This window comes from Cebus imitator, unplaced genomic scaffold (assembly GCF_001604975.1).
Source record: "Cebus imitator isolate Cc_AM_T3 unplaced genomic scaffold, Cebus_imitator-1.0 Scaffold108, whole genome shotgun sequence".
Taxonomy (NCBI): domain Eukaryota; kingdom Metazoa; phylum Chordata; class Mammalia; order Primates; family Cebidae; genus Cebus; species Cebus imitator.
Window position 1 is genome coordinate 1103636 of NW_016107423.1, and position 20927 is coordinate 1124562.

The following is a 20927-nucleotide window of genomic DNA, read 5'->3' on the forward strand; positions in this document are numbered from 1 at the left end:
AAAAAAATAAGCTGGACATGGTGGTGTGCACCTGTAGTCCCAGCTACTCAGGAGGCTGAGGCAAGAGAACCCCTTGAACCTGGGCAGCAGAGATTGGCAGTGAGCTGAGATAGTGCCACTGCACTCCAGCCTGGGTGACAGCACAAGAACTCCATCTCTAGTAAAAAAGAAAAAGAAATTAGTTCTGTTGTTAGAGTGATTATAACTGTTGAAAACTTCTAGTCACCTCTCTTTGAGAACATTGGGTTTTTAAAAATAAATAAAACATCCTTTGGAATTTACTAGACACCTGTGATTGTATTTCTAAATTGCCCCAGTGTAGCCATGCATGATCTGCATCATATCAGGGAGCCACTTCAAAGAACTTACCCTATACCTAAGTTTTTAAAGGTTATTTTTTTCTGTTCTAGAATAATCCCTTGCTTCACATTTCTCTCTTCCTTCTCCTGTTACTTTTCTCCTCTGTGTATCAACTATAACTTTGTTCCTTTTTCTCTGTGTAGTACATAGACAAAGCACTTTTCATTTTTTATTGAATAGAGTTTTGTGTAATTAACTTTAAAACTGAGCTACTAAAACTTTCTTTTAATTTTTCTCTTTTTAAGCAAAGACAGTGCTTATAGTTGTCAGTCATGACCTTGTCCTCTCTATTAATGAAAATTTGTTTACATTTAATAAGACAGTTATATTCTCTTGAAGACTTCCTATCAGAACTGTAGTCAGTCTTAAGTATCTGAGGCCTCACTTGATCCATGGCTCGACTATTCCTTTGACAGTCTTTAACTCCCTGTCATAGCTGGGGTTAAGATGACTTCATCCTTTCTACCATATATCTTTCTTCTTTAACCTTTCTCCTTGGAAATCTAGTGAGATCTTATAAGCTCATGTCTGCATTGTTGACCTGTTGTTATATATATGTGTGACATATTCTTTTTCCCTGCTAGTTTGTAATTGTTTTTTTTCTTCCTGGAGTTATAATCTAAGTTTGTTATATTTAGAATTATTGTGTCTATATTTAGCAAAGGGTGATTTTCTTCTATATTTCTCTGCCCGCCCCCCCCCCTTTATTTTTAGATGTCTGTGGTTTGTTCTGGAAATATTAATGGCGAAAAACGAAAATAACAGTCACGCATTTATCAGAAAGATGGTAGAAAATATTAAACAAACAAAAGATGCCCAAGGACCAGATGATGCAAAAATGAATGAAGTATGTAATTCTTTGTAAATGATTATGGTTCCATGTTGATTTTCAAATATAGGTGTAAGGTATGAAACTTCTGTAGTATTTATAGACAGCATCAGATTTTTCTATTAGTAATTAGAAATTAAAATTACTAACATAGAATTAGCAGTAATTTTATTACTAGTAAATGAACAAAACCAATAGTGTAAGCTAAAATGCTTACACAGACTATTGCTTTGATTAGTTTACTGTTTAGACTGGATTCATGTTCTAAAATTATTCCTAGTTTACAGAGTCTAGATTGCTATCTTAAGTATCTGTTTTTTAAAAAAATACTATTGCAGAAATTGTACACCGTGTGTGATGTTGCCATGAATATCATCATGTCAAAGAGTACCACATACAGTTTGGAATCTCCTAAAGACCCAGTTCTACCAGCTCGTTTTTTCACTCAACCTGACAAGGTAATTACTTTACAGTTTGTTTTTGTAAGTTGAAATAAAGTGTATTCTCAGCGCTGGGTTGCAGGAAGACCAGGAAGGATCATGGAAAGATTGTTGTGAGTCTTAAGAATGTGATTTAAGATCAGAACTAGAATATGAGTCAAACTGGAGGACACACTTAAGGTTCAGCTATTAGGATGATCTAGTGTTTATGTTCAGTTTTAAGACAGTCTTAGAGCACAGGCAGAAATGTGATCAAAGCATGTGAATTTGCGAATTAATGGCCATTTTTCAAAATGTGAAGGAGAGTGCTGATAGAGTTACAGTCTGAAGTTAAAAGCCCTTTATTGGGATTTATCATTGGTTTGAGGAAACAAGCAGAGAACAGACACTGGAACATGCCTAAGACCCTGGGAATACTACAGGAGTATTATTCCCACTTTCCAAAAAACTCAAGTGTGATATGAGATGTAAAAAATATTTTTCACAATCCCTCTTACTCCCTCATTATTTATTTATTTAATTCCTCATAATTTAGCTGAGCATATTGAGTAACAGAGTCTGGAAATGACCACTCTCCTCTTTTTGCTTTTAAATCAAAATGTCAGTTAAGACCTTACTAGTGTATAGAGATTTGGAACAGCCCCATAGGATTGCTCTAACATGTTAGAGCTCAAATTTGTTTTGTTAATATTAGAGTTGGCATGAAGTTAGTTTAAGCTTATTACAGTAGTTAAAATCAGTGACTGAAATTTTGTGTTTCAAATGATAATTTAGTTTAAATTTAAAAATTGTTCTTTGCTTTGTTGGCTTTTGAACCACTTCATACATAGTGTTTTAATATCCACTGACTACTACTTTTTCTCTTGCTTGTAGAATTTCAGTAACACCAAAAATTATCTGCCTCCTGAAATGAAATCATTTTTCACTCCTGGAAAAGTATGTTTGGAGAATCATTTTAATTTTTATGTGATAGCTTATTTTAGTGTGATTATTGGCAGAATTGTGTTATTTTGTATTTCTTCAAAGATTTGTATATTCAAACTAGAAAATATAAGTATTATATTCCATTTGCTAGTAAGAAATAATTATATTTACTAGATATATGCAAGCTGAAATACACAAACTTATTTTTTAGCTTGTAATAAAGTCCCAGGAGACCTGATTCTTAGACTTCTTAGGCTAATGTCAAGATGAAAAGTCTAAAAATAAAAAGAATCTTCTTATGTCTTTCCATGGCAAGTCTAATGATCTGTTTTTATTGTTGATTATTCATTTCATTTGTTCTCTGTGTAAGCCATTTTCTCCAAATAACTAAGAAATTCTACTGTTATGCTATCTGTATCGTTTTTAATTTGTTAAAGTGATATTCAGTTTATACTTATTTTGCTTAAGGTAGACACATTTTTCATGATTTGTAAGTAAATACTTTGATAGAGATGTTATTTATGGTTCTTTACACGTAGCTTTCTTTTGGCTTTAACCAAATAAAAAGAGATGTGCATTTCTCATTTCAGCCTAAAACAACCAATGTTCTGGGAGCTGTTAATAAGCCACTTTCATCAGCAGGCAAACAATCTCAGACCAAATCATCACGAATGGAAACTGTAAGCAATGCAAGCAGCAGCTCAAATCCAAGCTCTCCTGGAAGAATAAAGGGGAGGTAAGTGCAGAAGAAATGCCATAATTTACATTTAAGGATTCCAGCAAAGCTGTGAGATCTGAAATAACATAATCCAAAATGTTTCATGTCAGTAAGTGGAAAATAATACATTACTTAATTTTTCCATTTAACATTGGTAGTCAAAAGTTCATATTCATTTGCTTGCTTATATTGGGTGGGTGCTCCATCTTAGCCTTTCATTCTTTAGCTTGTTGGGGGTAATTTGTGTTAGTACACATAAAGTAGTTTCCAATCTCAGAGTATAGCAATTGTAAGACTGTTATAATGTAGCTATGCAATGGAATACATAGTCATTAAAAATGATGAGGTCTGAGTTAGCATGGAAGAGTTTCCATAGTATATTATTGAGTGAAAAAGGCAGAGTATATAAAACAGCATTATGGACTCTTAAGTTTTGAAAGCAGTTTTATATTAACATTTGTTTTCATATGCATAGAAAGTTTTTTGAAGAATATACAAAATCTTAACAGTGTTTATGTTAACCTAGTATAGAAGGGAGGTTATTTTATACTTTTTGATATCATTTGATTTCTTTCTATAGTACCGTGTACATGTATAAACTTTTTTGTTTTAAAAGCGTGTTTTTGCTTTTTGGGGTTTTAAAAATTTGACTTTTATTTTAGATGCAGAGGGTACATGTGCAGGTTTGTTACATGGGTATATTGCATCCAGGTATTGAGTATAGTACCCAGTAGGTAGTTTTTCAGCCCACATCCTCCTTTTTCTACCCCCCCCCCCACCAAGTATTCCTTAGTGTCTATCGTTCCCATGTGTATGTCCATTTGTGCTCAATGTTCCCTCCCACTTATAAGTGAGAACATACAGTATTTGGTTTGCTGTTCGTGTGTTAATTTGCTTTGGACTTGGACTCCTTGCCGTGAAGTACATGATTTCATCCTTTTTTATGGCTGCATAGTATTCTATGGTATATGTGAACTTCATTTTCTTTATCCAATCCACCATTGATGGGCACCTAGGTTGATTCCATATCTTTGATATTGTGCTGCATTAAACAAATGAGTGCATGTGCCTATTTGGTATAATGATCTATTTGCATTTGGGAATATAACCAGTAATGGAATTGCTGGGTCAAATTGTAGTTCTGGTTTAGGTTCTTTGAGAAGTCTCCAAACCGTTTTCCACAGTGGCTGAACTAATTCACATTCCCACCAACTATGTATAAGCATTCTGTTTTCTCTGCAGTCTCACCAGCATCTGTTGTTTTTTAGGCTTTTTAGTAATAGCCATTCTGACTGATGTGAGATGGTATCTCATTGTGGTTTTGATTTGTATTTCTGTGATGATCAGTGATGATGAGCGTTTTTTCATGGGTAGCCATTTGTATGTCTTCTTTTGAGAAGTGTCTGTTTGTGTCCTTTGCTCATTTAGTTTTTAAAATGATTCTTCTTTGAGAAAAAAATAAAAGGAAAGTTAATTCATCCTTTCACTCATTTTAGCATAAGTGCTTAGGGTACATTTGCTAGCACAGAGCATTGTATAGGGCTAAACTGCCACTATTTATTGATTTTTGCCAAGTTATTAAAAGACTAGGCTGTGTTTTTCACTGTTCATAACCAATCAGTGAAGAAGATAGGTGATATTTTAAAATCTTACTAAATTTCTTATAATGAATTAATTGTTGAATGATATATAGTATGATAGAAATGGAAGAAATTGCATTTATAACTTTTGTTTGTTCTAGATTCCTGTATTACTGCACATTAGTGGCTAATACCTAAGTGACTCTTTAGTTATATCAGTTGGACGTTTTCTAGCAAGTGGCCTCAAAATTAACATGACCAGAAATATTTCCATCAACTCATTTTCTAAATTACTGGCTTTTCTCCTTGAATTCTTGGTTATAATCAAAGATGATCTGATTCACCCAGTCAGCTAGGCAAAAAGCCTCAGAATTGTGTTTGACTCTTCTTCCCTCTATATTTGTTCAGTTGCTAAGTTTTGCTAACTCTTTTCTGCGCAATGTTTTGTGCTTCTCTTTTACTGTCATCATTTAGTTCATTTCCTTTCTTTAATTATCCTTGTTATTTGACTAGTTTCCTTCCTTATTATCTCAACTGTGTATGTTGTATCACTGCTAGATAATCTTTTAAAAATACTACTGTTGTGATGTTATTTTTTTGCTCAGAGATCTTAATTGGCTTCTATTGTTTGCTTTCAAGACAATATAGTTTTACCCTCTCCTTATCATCAATTTGTTATTCAACACAAAAGTTTCCTAATTTATACTTTTTCAATATAGTTTTCTTTAAACTTTTAACTTTTGACCAATCTGTTCTGTTACTTTTTTTCTTCCAAATTCCTTCAGTTCAGTGGGACTGTTTCCAGGGGAATAAAGTAGGTATGTTTGAGAAACCTGTTTGGTTGGAGAATAAAGGAAAAGTTATCAGAGGAAGTTGAGAGGTAGCCAGATTATGTCTGGACTTTGTGAATCATCATAAGGAATTTGGGTTTGATTTTAAAAGCAACTGGAAGATTTGCCAGGGAGTCTAGCAGTCTAATTTGTGGTGTTTTAAAAAAATTGCCCTGATGATTTGTGCAGAATGTACTATAGAGGAGCTAGAATTGAGATAGAAAAACCAGTTAGGGGTCAGCAAATTCTAATATATGACAGGGACGAAGAGGGAAGAAGATGGTAAATGTCAAATTCCAGATTTTTTTTTAAAGAGTAGTCAAGTGTAGTAGTGAGAAGGAGGAAAGAGTTGAACAAGGAGTTTGATGTGTAACTAACTGTGAACAATCTAACTAACTGTAAACAATCAGCTGAGAATAACTACCTTTAGACCAGCCTCAGATTTATTTTGATGTTAGATGGAAATGATCTTGCTTATGGATCAGATGTGAACAGTTAGGGAAAGGGAGGATTTAAGAGTGTATCTTGGGCTTTTTACCTGAATAACTGGAGAGATGGTGGTACCTTTTACTGAGGTACAGAAGCCTTGAGGAAGAACAGGCTGTGTTTGTATGTGTGCGTTTTGGGGAGGTGGGAATAAGAAGAGTGTTCAGCTAACTGTTTTGGCTACATTAAAGATCAGTTGCCTGTTAGAATTTCATGTGAGGTGTTGAGTAGACAATTGGATATGTGAGTTTAGAACTCAGAGTAAGCCGGACTGGAGATTGAGATTTAGAGTTCAGCAATGTATGATTAGTTTTAAAAGCTAGATAAAGATGAGACCACCCAGGACAGAAGCCTGGACCTTTATATGAATGCCTACTCTATGCCTGACACTGATTCAGGTGCTTGGCATACATTGGTAAGTAAAATTGACAAAGATTCATGCTTATATTGTAACAGGGGAAGGCAGTCAGTAAGTAATAAATGTAATAATTATAGTGTGTTGGGGTGTTAAATGCTACAGAGAGAAGAAAAAATAGAATAGGGTAAGGGACCAGGGCAGGTTGCAGTATAGACTAGTCTAAATAGAATTTAGGTTTTAAAAAGACTTAGAAAAAAACTAGATTTAAATTTGTGTTGTTTTAAATTTTCTCACAATATTAAATTAAATGAGCTTCATTGCTTGTTGAGTTGGTATTAAATATAGTAGAATAAAACTGGTTCATTTTTGAAAAGAATGAAACTTTGCCACAAATCTGTAAAACTACACTAGGAATAGAAAAAGCTTTTAAGGTTATTTGATTATAATAACATTACAAATGTCTGTATTAAAAGGCTTGATAGTTCTGAAATGGATCACAGTGAAAATGAAGATTACACAATGTCTTCACCTTTGCCGGGGAAAAAAAGTGACAAGAGAGACGACTCTGATCTTGTAAGGGTGAGATATTTGCATTGATTTGATAATAATATTAATAATAATTTTACTTTGTAAATAGTAATGTTTACACTGAAACCAGTTAACATGACTATCAAATTTGACATTTGATTTTATTTTAGTGGTTTTAATCACAAACTTCAGTTTACAATTACCCTCTACTATGTAATTTAAGTATATTGAATCTGTGCTTCTTGTCATTGTAATAAGTAATCTCAATTCTTCAGGCTTTTGGTATTAGGCTTGCCAGTTGTGTACTCAGCTTCTTGGTGTTTTTTTTGTTTTCCTCCTTTGCTTGGGGTTTCGTCGTTGTTATTTTTTTACATAGTATATTTAGACTTAGCCATAGACAAGGGGAATGGAATGAAGATCCTTAAAGGTTCTTTCATTTATTTCCTGAGCCTTTACTAAATAAGCTGCTATTAAAGGTAGAAAATGCTGTAGTTCTTGTAAAGTCCTTATTCAGTTTTTAAATCTTAATAGAAATGATAAAATGATAACTTGCATGATAGACACAGTTTGTAAGTGTTATTTTAAGACAAGTTTGCTAAAGTTTTAGTATAGTCACAAAACACAGTTATGTCTTCCAACACAGCCCAATGGACTTAACTGGGTTCATTTTGACTTTACTTCAGCTTCAGATCATTTCCTTCGTAACTAATTAGGCTATCAGAATCAGTTTTCTTGTTTGTATGTAAACTATGGATACTTAGCTGGAAAGCTTTATCAGAAAAGTGGCTTAGCCCAAATGAATTGTTGCTGCTGTTTATTGTTAGGACTTTTGATTATGGTTATCATAATAAGAAAAGTTAAAATGTTTGAATCTACTTTAATAGAGGTGAGAGGTTATCACTAAAATTATTACTTTTATTTTCTCTGAAATATTACTGCCTGTCTTGTCTCCCACTGGCCCAACATTACATATGCTAAGAAGTTTATTTTCTCTAGTAACTTATTTTGGCAGAGTGTTTGTTTCCACTGGGAATTATTATTATTATTATTATTATTATTATTGACATGGAGTCTTGCTCTGTCACCCAGGCTGGAGTGCAGTGGCGCGATCTTGGCTCACTACAATCTCCTCATCCTGGGTTCAAGTGATTCTCCTGCCTCAGCCTCCTGGGTAGCTGGGACCACAGATGTGCACCAGAATGTGGGCTAATTTTTGTAGTTTTAGTAGAGATGGGGTTTCACCATGTTGGCCAGGCTGGTCTCAAGCACCTGGCGTCAGGTGATCCGCCTGCCTTGGCCTCCCAGAGTGCCAGGATTACAGGCTTGAGGCACTGCGCCCGGCCAAGAAATAATTATTCTAAAATCTTTTTAAATTCTCACTGTGTATACTGTAAGTTATGATGTTTATTGGCAGTTTAAAAATTTCATATGAGTAAAATTAAGAATTGATCACTTAGCCTGAAAAGAATCTTGTTATCTGGATTTACAGAAGAAAAATCCTTGAATTGGAAAAGATATTTCTGTCTTCTAGTCCTAGTTCTCACTTAGTGCAGAAATTCCTTTAATATCATTTATGAGAGCTGGTCACCACGCGCTTGAAAATGCCTTAAGTGGAGAGCTCATGATGTATTCTATTTGTTGGAAAAGTCAACTAGGCCATTCATACCCACATCCTTAGTGTACTACACTCATACCCACGTGGTATTTCCACCCCCTAAAAGTTGGGAAACCTGGTTTTTATTAATTCTTAATATTCTGTTATCCTATAAATTTGACATCTATGTCTACTTTTTGGAATAGCGCAGAGCAAAGTCTACTCTGTTCTTCAAAGAACCGTTTTGAATTTTTGAGCTCTTCAGATCTATTGGTATAACTGTAATGGAGGCCTTTTGCTATCTGTTGTGGTATGTATAGTGTGTAACAGTAGGTCCAGTTTTGGAGGTACTAGAAGAACCTTATTAATAAGCTAATTTTGACGGAAGTGCCCTCAAAGAGATGAGCATTATGAGACACAAAGTGAATTTAAAGACCAGTAGATTATAATGAAAGAACATGGTCTCATTTGCTTGTTACCAGCTTCACATTGAAATTTCACAGCACAGGAATTATTTTCCATATACATTTGTATTTAAATATTTAGCTTTATAACATATTTTCCCTATCTTTTGCTTCTCACCTCAATTTTATACTCCCTCTATTCTTAACAGTGCAATGCAAAATAAAAAAGAAATGAGAGGTAGTGGTGCTTTAGGAAGCTAGATTAATATTGTCAAGAAAGAGGACATTGGGTTTTTTACCACCAACCTTTTCCAAAGCATAAAGGAAATCATCTACCTTTTTAGATCTTTGGACATCAAAAAGAATTGTAGCAATTAAAATAAGAAGTGACATTTTAAATTTAGTTTTAATGTAACATTTATTTTGCCTTCTCATCTTTGAGTAACAATAGTTAATTTTTAATTTTTGCACAAAATTCTTAAGTAAATAAACTAAATCCAGTCATGTGTAGATATTCCCCTCCCTAGAATGTAAGGAGAGCTTAATGTTACCAGTCTTTTAATATAATAATAAATAGATAAACAAAGGGAAAACTAAAACAAAATAATTTCAGATCATGCCAAGAGGACATAAATAAAACTTAAAATTCATTCTTGACAAATACGTACTTTTAGTAAACTAGTACCAGAAGGATACTTCTTTAACGTGCTAAAAGTTTTGTCTGTTTTAAATCAGTAGTCAGTGCCTTTCTTCTTAAAGGCAAAATACTTGAAGCATTCTTTTAAAAAATCAGGAACAAAACTAGCAGCCTGCTGTCACCACTGTTTTTTAAAAAATTTTTCTAAAATGTTTGACCAATTGTTATTTTTGTAATCTTAGGAAAATAAAAGAAGCCATTGAAAATCTATCCCTATGTATATATATTTATAACTAACATTACTCTGATAATTTTGCATTGCATCAGATGTACATTTAGGGGAGAAGGGATTTTTTTTTTCATTACAAGAACCACTGCAACAACAGACTTAGGTAGATTGATAGATTCATAGATTTAAATATAACCTTAACAAGAAATAGGGAGGACCTGTATGTAGAAAAATCTCAAAACTGGAAGACTTGAAGAAAGAGAAGACAGGCCACGTTCCTGTATGGGAAAAAGGAATAAAAAAGGATGACAGTTTTTTCCAAGTGAATATATAATTGTAAATTCCAGTGTGTAATTCCAGTGTGATTTTGTTGCAAGTCTATGTGGAGGAATAAATAGATATAAAAGGAGGAAAAATAAAGGTAGGATCAGCCCTACCAGACACATAGTTATACTTAGTAAAAGATTGTGCTTCTATTATAATAGCCTACAAATATTTTGCTTTTTTAAAACATACAAAATGAAGCATTACAAGTCAACCATTCTGAAATGGTTGGATGTGTCTTTGGGAGTGGAGAATCCAGTTTAGAATCTCATCTCACATTCTATTCTAGAACAATACACAATAATGTCTTAGTCAGCTCAGGCTGCCATCATAAAATACCACAGACTGGGTAGCTTAAAAAACAGAAATGCATTTTCTTACCATTCTGGAGGCTAGAAGTACAAGATCAAGGTGCCAGCAGATTTGATTCCTGATGAGGGCTCTCTTCCTTGGTTACAGTTGGCCACCTTCTCACTGTGTTCTCACAGGGGAGATGTGGGGTGAGGGGAAGAAGAAAGGCACCCAAGCTCTCTGATGTTTCTTCTTATAAGGACACTAATCTCATCATGATGGTTCCACCCTGGTCTCATGATCTTATCTCAACCAAATACCTCCCAAAGGCCCCATCTCCAAATACACTGGGATTAGAGCTTCAGCATACAAATTTTTTCTGGTGGTGGTGGCCACAATTCAGTCCATAGCAAATAAGTAACCCTTAAAGGCCAGGCGCAATGATGCCTGTAATCCCAGCACTTTGGGAGTTCAAGGCAGGTAGATTATCTGAGGTCAGGAGTTTGAGACCAGCCTGGCCAACATGGTGAAACCCATCTTTGCTAAAAATACAAAAATTAGCTGGGTGTGGTGGCACGCGCCTGTAGTCCTGGCTACTCAGGAGGCTGAGGCAGGAGAAGGCTTGCAGTGAGCCGAGATTGCACCACTGCACTCCAGCCTGGGTGACAGAGAGAGACTCCATCTCAAATATTAGTAGTACTAATAATAATGATGATGAAGTAACACTTAAAAATAAGCGTAGAAGCATACACAAAAGCATAGATGAATATAGAGAAAACCCACTTAACACCCCAGTAATCAAAGCTGGCAAAGGACACAATACCAAGGATGTTATTAGGCAGTTCACACACAGGAAACTCAATTTAAAGTTAGAAAAAGTTACAGATAATTTGATAGTTTTTGTTTTTCTTTCCAGTGATTTTTGAAAATACAAATTGCTACAGACTTTTTGGAAATTAACTTTGTATCATAAGTGTTGAAACATAAAATTTATTCTTGGGTCTTTGGAGAATTCTAGAATTTATTTTGAATAAATTCTCTGAGTATAGACTAGGATTTTACTTTAAATGTGAAAGCCACTGTATTTTTGTTGTTTCTGTTGTTAATCAGTTATAACTAAAATAGTTACAGTTCTGGTGTATTTAAGAGCTGTATACTTGAGGTACATGTTTAGGACAAGAGTAGATACCAGATTTTTTTTTGTTTCATTCCTCAAAATATGTACACTCACAGCTTCATAAACATAAATTGTGATTTTTTTTTCCCCTAGTCTGAATTGGAGAAACCTCGAAGCAGGAAGAAAACACCCGCCACAGAACAGGAGGAGAAATTAGGTATGGATGACTTAACTAAGTTGGTACAGGAACAGAAACCTAAAGGCAATCAGCGAGGTCGGAAAAGAGGCCATACAGCTTCAGAATCTGATGAACAGCAGTGGCCTGAGGAAAAGAGGCTCAAAGAAGATATATTAGAAAATGAGGATGAACAGAATAGTCCACCAAAAAAGGGTAAGAGAGGCCGACCACCAAAACCTCTTGGTGGAGGTACACCAAAAGAAGAGCCAATAATGAAAACTTCTAAAAAAGGAAGCAAAAAAAAATCTGGACCTCCAGCAACAGAGGAGGAAGAAGAAGAAGAAAGACAAAGTGGAAATACAGAACAGAAGTCCAAAAGCAAACAGCACCGAGCGTCAAGGAGAGCACAGCAGAGGTAAACATGTGTAACTCTAAACTGCATCTATTTCGTTACTATATTATAAATCATAATTTGATGCTATCCACATTTGGGTCTTCCCCAAAGCAGAGCAGAATCTCCTGAATCTAGTGCAATTGAATCCACACAATCCACCCCACAGAAAGGACGAGGAAGACCATCAAAAACGCCATCACCATCACAACCAAAAAAAAATGTGTAAGTTGTAAATATTAAATTTCAAACCAATTTCAAATTATTTTGCAAAAGTTCCTAAATTTATAAACATACATACTGCTGTATTTAAATTCCATATACTTAAACCCATTACACTAGGTAAGATAAAATTTTTATAAACTTACCTTGGTGATTGATACCCCAATGAACTATTTTGTACATTTTTATAGGTGTAGGCAAATCTTTATAAATGAATAACAAATAGTTTATTTCCTATACAGACTTGATGATATCTAAAGAAATGATAAGGCATTAAAAAAAAAAAAATCACCACACATTGACCAGGTTGCCTCATCATTCCATGCTATAATTTTTAAAAAATGTTTCTCATTAGCACCTTTTCCTTTAAAAAAAGAAAACAGGTCTTACGCTTCTGCTTTTGTTCTTTGAACTTGTAGGAAAGTAACAGGTACCATTTTTCCTAAACTGTATCCATAGAAATTATCACATGTTGGTCTCAAGTGTTGGTCTCAAGTGTTTGACATGTTGGTCTCAAGGTTTTGTTTTCTAATCAAATTCATTTATCTATATCAACATGTATATAGTTTTAGATGTTCACACAAACACAATTATAAGAGAGGTATAGTAACAATCTTTACCCCAAATTTTAAGGTCACAAGAGAATCAGTGCTATAATTTGTGGATTTGACAGCATTTTTTCTCCTTAGTTATGTCTTCTATTTCTCGGAAATTTAGCATACTTTTTCTGAGCATATTCCCACCCATACATAATTACATCAGTGGCCCGACTTTTCAGAGTTACCAACATACTGTCCTTAAATACTCAATTATCTTAGAGATTTTCCTATTCCTGTGTATTCCACAGGAAGAGGAAAAGTTGCCTGGGTGTCTAGCCAGTACTTCATGCCATCTTCCATGTAATTTTTCTGTCAGGTTAAAAGTAAAGGTAAGTACATTTTTGTGGCAGCTTTATGACTGTGTTTGGATTCAACCAAAGGAAATCACTATTTCTAAACAAAAGATTCTTAAGGAATCCTTTATTTAATAAAATATACATGATGTAACAATGAAATAACAAACCTCATAACTTTAGTTTGTTTATATTTGAACATGATAAAATTCAGGGTTTAAATGGTTATTGTGTTCTCCTAAAATTACACAAATCCTCCTATGAAAGTTCTAAACCAAACAAGTATTGCTTTAAAAAAAAAAAAAAAAGCAAAAATCAGTACAGAAGAAGATTCTGAAGTCTGTCTTGGAAGCCTGTCTTCCTTTCACTGGGAAGCTCTTTTTAGAGCTAGTATGATAACATATATTAGGATTTGTCTCTTTATCTTGTTCTGACCTCAATGAAATTGAAAAAGATTGTCATTATTTTTCATGTAATTTCTATAGTTTCATTAATCCTGAAAAACCAAACCAAGTAAAAAACATTGTTTGGTTTGAGCATGAGTTAAATAATACATATTTTGGATTGCTTATAGAAGTGATAAGTTACATTTCAAATTTAAAAATAAATATTTTTCAAGAGGGATCCATTTGACTCGATGGTTCCATTACATATTTTTGATGCCTCCTGTGTTTCAGAGAGTAGCAGGTGCTAGGGACACAAAACAGACATGGTTCTTGTCTTCCACTGTCTAATGGAGTGAGGAGGTAACTCCAAACAACTTCAAAGAGTTGTTACTTTTTGAAAGTAACAATGAATTGATATCTTGAGAATAGTACGGGTCAGACAGAAAGAGAACAGTTGGCAAGAACACTGTATTTGAATTTTCTGAAGTGAGAAAAATCTTGGCAAAATCAGAAAGCTAAAGGAAGGCAAGAGTTTGCTGGATTGTAGTTGTGGGGACTTAGGGACCAGAAAGGGATGAGAATGAACAAGTAGGCAAGGACCATCTACTGATCCTTGTATACTGTGTTAAGGAGATTTACAAGATTATTCTTACTGTAGTGGTAGTAAAATCGTCTATTCTTCTATTTTTAAAGATAACTTTGTAAAGAGAAGATGTAAGAGATGGGAATGGTTTGAATTAGTTGGTAGCAATGGAGATGTGGAGAGAAGTGAATCGATTTGAGCTGTCTTTAAGAATCTGTCAGGCCAGACAAAGACTGGTACACTATATTCAAATTAGAATTCCTTTTTGCTTTGAGCAGCTCATTAGACATTGATGCCTTTTACTGCCTTAGGAAAGATGGAAAGGAAAAGCAACTTTGAGTTGTGTTTTGCATTCCTTTATGGGAAGGTCTCAGTTACAGTTTTTGTTGTTGTTGTTGTTACTTGGTAGATAATTTGTGAAATTCTATGATTAAACGTTGGTTTAGGATTCAGAATATTAAGAAATTTTCTTGTCTCATAAGGTATTGAGGGTAAACATGATGACAGTTGATGAAATACTTGAAGCATTTCTTCTAATGAGGTAATCTACTGAAAGATTGGAACGTTCATTGTATTTTATGTGTGTTTTACTCTAGCCGTGTAGGACGCTCCAAACAAGCAGCTACTAAGGAAAATGATTCAAGTGAAGAAGTAGATGTGTTTCAGGGTAGCTCTCCTGTCAATGATGATATTCCACAGGAAGAAACAGAGGAAGAGGAAATTTCCACAGTAAATGTATGTGTTTAAAGTCTCTGTGAGTGGTGTGGAATATAAAAATAGAGTTGGGCTCACACCTGTAATCCCAGCATTTTGGGAGGCTGAGGCGGGCGGATCATCTCAGGCCAGGAGTTCGAGACCAGTACGGCCAGCATGGTGAAACCCCATCTTTACTAAAAATACAAAAAATAGCCAGGCATAGTGGTGTGTGCCTGCAGTCCCAGCTACCTAGGAGGCTGAGGCAGGAGAAACGCTGGAACCCGTCAGGCAGAGGCTGCTGTGAGCCGAGATTGTGTCACCGCACTCTAGCGTGGGTGACGGAGCAAGACTCCATCTTAAAAAAACAAAAAAAACAACTTTTTTTGAGTTGGTAAATATTTGGTTAGATCATTTAGCACTTGTTGTTTGTTATAATTGTAAGTATTTGTATATTTTTCTTCATTAATTTATAGCATTATTTTATCTACCAGCTTAGATAATGGAGAACATCTTTTATGGAAACCTAAACTAAATGAATAGGTGTAGCTTAGTGAGAATGTACATGTTAAGTATGAACTGAATGTGAAGCATTCCAATATTGACACTTTAAACATTTAAGTTGTACCTTGATTTTAGGGTACTGATAACTGTATACCATTGTTTATATTTTGCAACTCTGTTCCATATTTCTATTGGGGTTTCATAATAGAAATTACAAGTCAGTTACACAGAATAAAATCAGCCTTTGGAATTGAAGTATGAGCTGAATGAGAATCCATAAAATTGGTAATACATACTTACTTTGCAAAAGTAGGGATGTGTTACTTCCTGACTTTTTAAAAAAAGTTTTTGTTTTTGAGACAGAGTCTCACTCTCACCCAGGCTGGAGTGCAGTGGCGAACGATCTGCTCTCACTGCAACCTCCATCTCCCACATTCAAGCAATTCTCCTGCCTCAGCCTCCCGAGTAGCTGGGATTACAGGCCATTGCCACCACATCTGGCTAATTTTTATTAGAGACCGGGTCTTACCATGTTGGTCAGGCTCGAACTCCTGACCTCAGGTGATCTGCCTGCTGGGCCTCCCAAAGTGCAGGCATGAACCACTGCACCCGGCCCTTCCTGACTTTTAAAATAATAAACAAATAAATAACTTTACCAGTTAATACAACTCAGATAGTTCTCTTAGGAAAAAATATAATACATTTAAGTAGGAGCTCCTCTTTTGGTGTACTAATGCTGAACTTTTAGATCTGCTTAGCCAGCCATCTTTGTTTGAGAAACCCAAGCTCTGTAATCAAGTCTCAGAATTGGTCTCTGCTGTTCTGTCCTATTTAATGGAATCAGAACTCCTGTCTGTACCAGGATTCATTTTTGTGAGTGAGTAAATTAAGTAAACAGGAAAAAATGCTCAATTGTGGTCTCAAATTAGTTTGGTTTGTTTCTTTAAGGGTTTTAGGGGGACATCAAAGTAAGGCTGAAGAGTCAACGATTGATGTCTTCATCAGAAAAAAACTACAAAGTAAATTAAAACCCTGCCTTTTTTATATTCTTGTTAATACTGACATTTTTTGATCTAAAGTCTTATGCTTTCATTAGTGCTTGCCAGTTAGTATGTTTGAAATTTAGGTTATTTTACTGTATTGATAGTTGGTTAAGATCCAAACTCAGTAACTACTTTTCCAGAAAGGTAGTGTAAGTTCATAAATCTGAAATGTTTTCATTTACCACATGAAATATAAGTAGAAAGATGATTAATCTGTTTGCAGCTGTTTTTCTTGCTGTGGACATTGACTTCATTTCTCTTTAAAATTATTAGATAGAAAAGTAAAATAATTTTTTCTTTTGCTGTTCTGGGAAAGTCTATGAGCATTTAAGGGTTCAAATATTATAGAAGTCTAAATATATGATGCCAGGGCAGAAAGCAAATACAAAAAGTTTCAGGGAAAGGAAAGCAAAGGAAATCAGGAACAAATTAGAAAAAAGATTGGTTAAAAATGATTACTACATGTCTTATATACATATACACATTTTAATTAAGCATCTGATGACTTTCCTTTTAAGGTACGACGGCGAAGTGTTAAAAGGGAACGGCGATGAACAAATGTAATTAATAACTTTCTCTGTAAAAGCTTTGGAAAAATCTTTTCTTTTTTTGGGTCAAGCTTGAGGCCGAATAAAGCCTTTGATGCACAAAATGGGACTGCTGAAGAGTGGACAGTTGGACCTTACTTTGGTGACCCCATACATTTGTGGTCACATGCTTTAGCCATACGCTTGGTAACATTGACTTTGGAGTCTTGTGAAAGTGTAATGTGCGATGGCTATGTAGACATAAAGAAGAAACTTGTAAATATTTTTTTCTTTTTTTAATGTTTCTGACTTCTAAAGTGCTTGTATAGCTTTTATCTGCGGCTTTAAACTGACAGTACCCAGCTGTTTATTGGATCTATTAATTTGAAAAGAATTTGTTAGGATAGATCTTAAGCAGTAATCTGTCAGTGTTTGTATTTGTATTCTCTGCAATTTTACTGTGAAAAAAGGTTTTTTTTTTTTTTTTTTTTCAACTTTTTTTGTCATTTTGTTGATGTCACTATTTGTTGGGGAGTTAAATGGTCTCCTCCCCTTGTGTATCTTACCTAGTGTTTACTCCTGGGCACCCTTAATCTTCAGAGGTGCTAAATTGTCTGCCATTACACCCGGAAAGATGCCTCTGATAGGAGGACAACCATGCAAATTGTGAAATAGTCCAGAAGTTGTTTGATTACTTTACACCTCAGTATTGATTGGTCCCAGAATTTTCTGGCCATTCATGGCAATGAAAATTTTAAGAAGAATGATTTAAAGTATTTTAATTTTAAAGAGTGTGTTATAAAATAATGTACTGAATTCTTTATCCCCTTTTATCTATCCCTTTCAGTTTTTATTAATCTACTGTATCAATAAAATTCTGTAATTTGAATGAGTTTTTAATAGTCTAGAATGTTATTGTGTATAGATATTTCCTCTTGAACATTATGTTCAGAAAATGCAAATTATTACACTATAATATAAAATCTGATATATACACTTAGAAAAATTTCAGCTCTCCATAATAGTGTAAAGTTAATCAGAAAGAAAAATTTTATTGATGCAGTGTGTCTTTATAAAGCTGTTCTTGAAAGCCAAGTGTTTTGTATTTTATAGTGAGTTGCATGTTTATGAAAAAAAGTGCTGAAAATGGGATGTGCTCTTTTCTGTAAATTCATGTTTAGCCATAGTATATGATAGATTGCCCCATAACATAGTTTTTCATCAAGAGTTTATTATTGTACTTTATTTTGGAGCCAAAAAACTGATTCTAGGGGGTGGGGGCAGGGTAGAAGTGGTATATCCAACTGTATCAGCTACTGTAGTTGTCACAGTCTTGTGAACTTTGAATGAAATTCCACTTTGTTCAGATTGGGAGAAGAGGAAATTTATTTGGGTTTAGAGCAGGTCTTTTTTTTCTTCATTGTAATCTGCAAAATATAGAAATAAATTACTTACGGCAGTATCATTTATACAGTTGTATAAACTGTATTTTGAACCAAAACATATAGGTTACTACTTAATGCTTACCTAAATTCATTTTAGTGTTTTAGGTGCTGTTATGTTTTTTCACGGTCAACACCAGAGGGAAAAAATCATATTCTAACTTATTAGATTTATCACATTGAATAGTGGAACATTTTCATATGATACACCATTATGTTTAAGGTATATTTCCAAGATTGGTTAGAATAGATGGGGCATATAATAAAGAAGCTACTATTTTGGAAAATGACATTTTACTATTTGCCAATGTATATTGCAATTGATGTGATTATTTTTCTTTTAAAGATTTCTTCGAGCTTATGAAACAGCCATTTATTTTTTAAAAAGTGTTTTAAATTGTGTCTTAATATCTCCATATTTAGCTATTCTTCATTTACAACAATACTGATAACAGTAATTACGAGAGACTGCTGTATATCAAAGCAGCTCAGGTTGGATCAAGATACATTGGTTTTTAAATGTTTCCTTAGCTCGGTTCTCCCAAACACATAATTTCTATTTCAGCAGTACAAAGGCATGTTTTAAAATCTATAACATAAAGAATAAGGAATAGCTTTGTATTTTTGTCATTGATTAAATTGCATCAGAAATGTTTATGGAAATATATCTTTAAGACCATTTTATAAAACATACGAAAAAATGATTGTGAAGGATTTTTATTTGCATGATCATAGTTAACCAGATTTCATTGCACATTTTTGTAATGCTAGTTCACAAAAAAAATGTTCGTTGTAGATTTTGTTATGTTCAATGCCAATGAGTCTGTAATTTTACAACCTGTCTGTTCTTTTTTTGGGTGGATTACAATGTAATTTTTTTTTTTTTTTGGGTAGAAAAATAGGTGCAATAATGATCAAAGTTTGGATGTCTTGAGTCTCCATCTTAGGGGATTATTTTACGTTTAAACTTAACATTTCATGTACTAACATTTGGAGAGCCACATACTTTACAGCAGAATTAAGTGTTTATAAAACATTAATTGCTAACAATTGTTAGCAAACTATTCAGTGATAATGTTCATTTTGAAAATATGTACTGTATAACATTAAAAAAATATTTAACTCCCTGTACAAGTTCCATTATGAAAATCCTGTTCCTCGGTGAGGTTATCTTGCTGCACTCTGTAGCAAATTCGTTTAATCTACATTATAATAAAATTTGCTGCAGTGCAACAGGAAGCTTTTTCAGTGATCTCCACTGTATATGTAAATTACAAATGTGGCTGTAAAACTTATTCCAGGTATTAAAAGTTAAATTACTTTCTATATCTTCTTATAACTTGTAAGTTTGATTTTTAAGATTTCCTGTTGTCCACTTGCAAGAATGTCAGGAATTTAAGAGTTTGTTTAAATGAGGCATATCTCTGCCACCACATAGTATTATGTCACCATAATGAACAATTGGTATTTAAATAGATAACCAATTTTCAGACACATTTTTGGATTTCTGTGAAGTTGAATAAACGTGAAAGCTAATATAACTGTATTATTTTGTTTAAATCAACATATATATTTAAATACTAAATGGAGAAAGGCACATTTGATGATTTTTAATTTTGGAGCCTTTGTTTAATGAAGTGGAAACATGTCTCAGTAACATTTTCCAAACCTTTTGTTTAAACTTCTCACGCAAAATGTTGGCAGACAGAGATTTTTCTAAGTACTATTTAAGTTAAATAATTGCATAACCGAACAAAATAAATGTATACTATAAACTTTAAAAATAAGCACTAAATAAATAAGTTGCCAGTAACAGTTTTATTAATTTGTTCGGCAAACATTTATTGAATGCCTACTGTGTACTAAGCACTCAAAATTTTTACGTATTTTTGCAAAGGATAAAGTGTGATCAGGATTAAGTCCCTGCTTTTGTGGTACTTTCATTGTGTTATAGGTGGGTGAATAAGCCAAAAAAACATATATATATATATTATACATATAATATATATATATGTATAAATTTTTTCTTTTAAACGTCAGATTGTGAAAAATGCAGTGAAAAAAAGGAAAAGCAGGATAGAGAGTATGAATGATTGGTGGAAAAGTTACTTTATAGACTTTGAAACTGTTATTTGGTACATACAATTTAGGATTGTTCTATCTTCATGATGAAGTGATAATGTTTATAATTTAAAATGCCACTTGGTATCTTCATGAATATTTTTAATCTCCTTTGCTTGATATTAATGTAGCCGTATGAGTTTTGTTTTGCTATTGTTTGCATGATAAAACTTTTTCTGGCTTTTTATTTTCAAGCTATTTGTGTTCTCATGGTTAAAATGTGTATCACGTAAACATACTTGGCCCTTCTTTCATCTGAGAATCTTTTTTTTTTTTTTTTTTTTTTTTTTTTTTTT

General features: G+C 33.7%; 1 protein-coding gene across 1 annotated transcript; it reads left to right on the plus strand.

Annotated features, from left to right (window-relative positions):
* The first annotated feature begins 1055 nt into the window (after positions 1-1055).
* On the plus strand, positions 1056-19846 carry LOC108310798 (sister chromatid cohesion protein PDS5 homolog B-like). The gene is made up of 9 exons (XM_017537949.2): positions 1056-1207; positions 1528-1647; positions 2503-2565; positions 3144-3289; positions 6999-7098; positions 11803-12242; positions 12333-12443; positions 14898-15036; positions 17060-19846. Exons 1-9 carry the CDS (start codon positions 1103-1105, stop codon positions 17093-17095), a joined length of 1260 nt encoding a protein of 419 aa, XP_017393438.1. The 5' UTR covers positions 1056-1102; the 3' UTR covers positions 17096-19846.
* The last annotated feature ends 1081 nt before the right edge of the window (positions 19847-20927 follow it).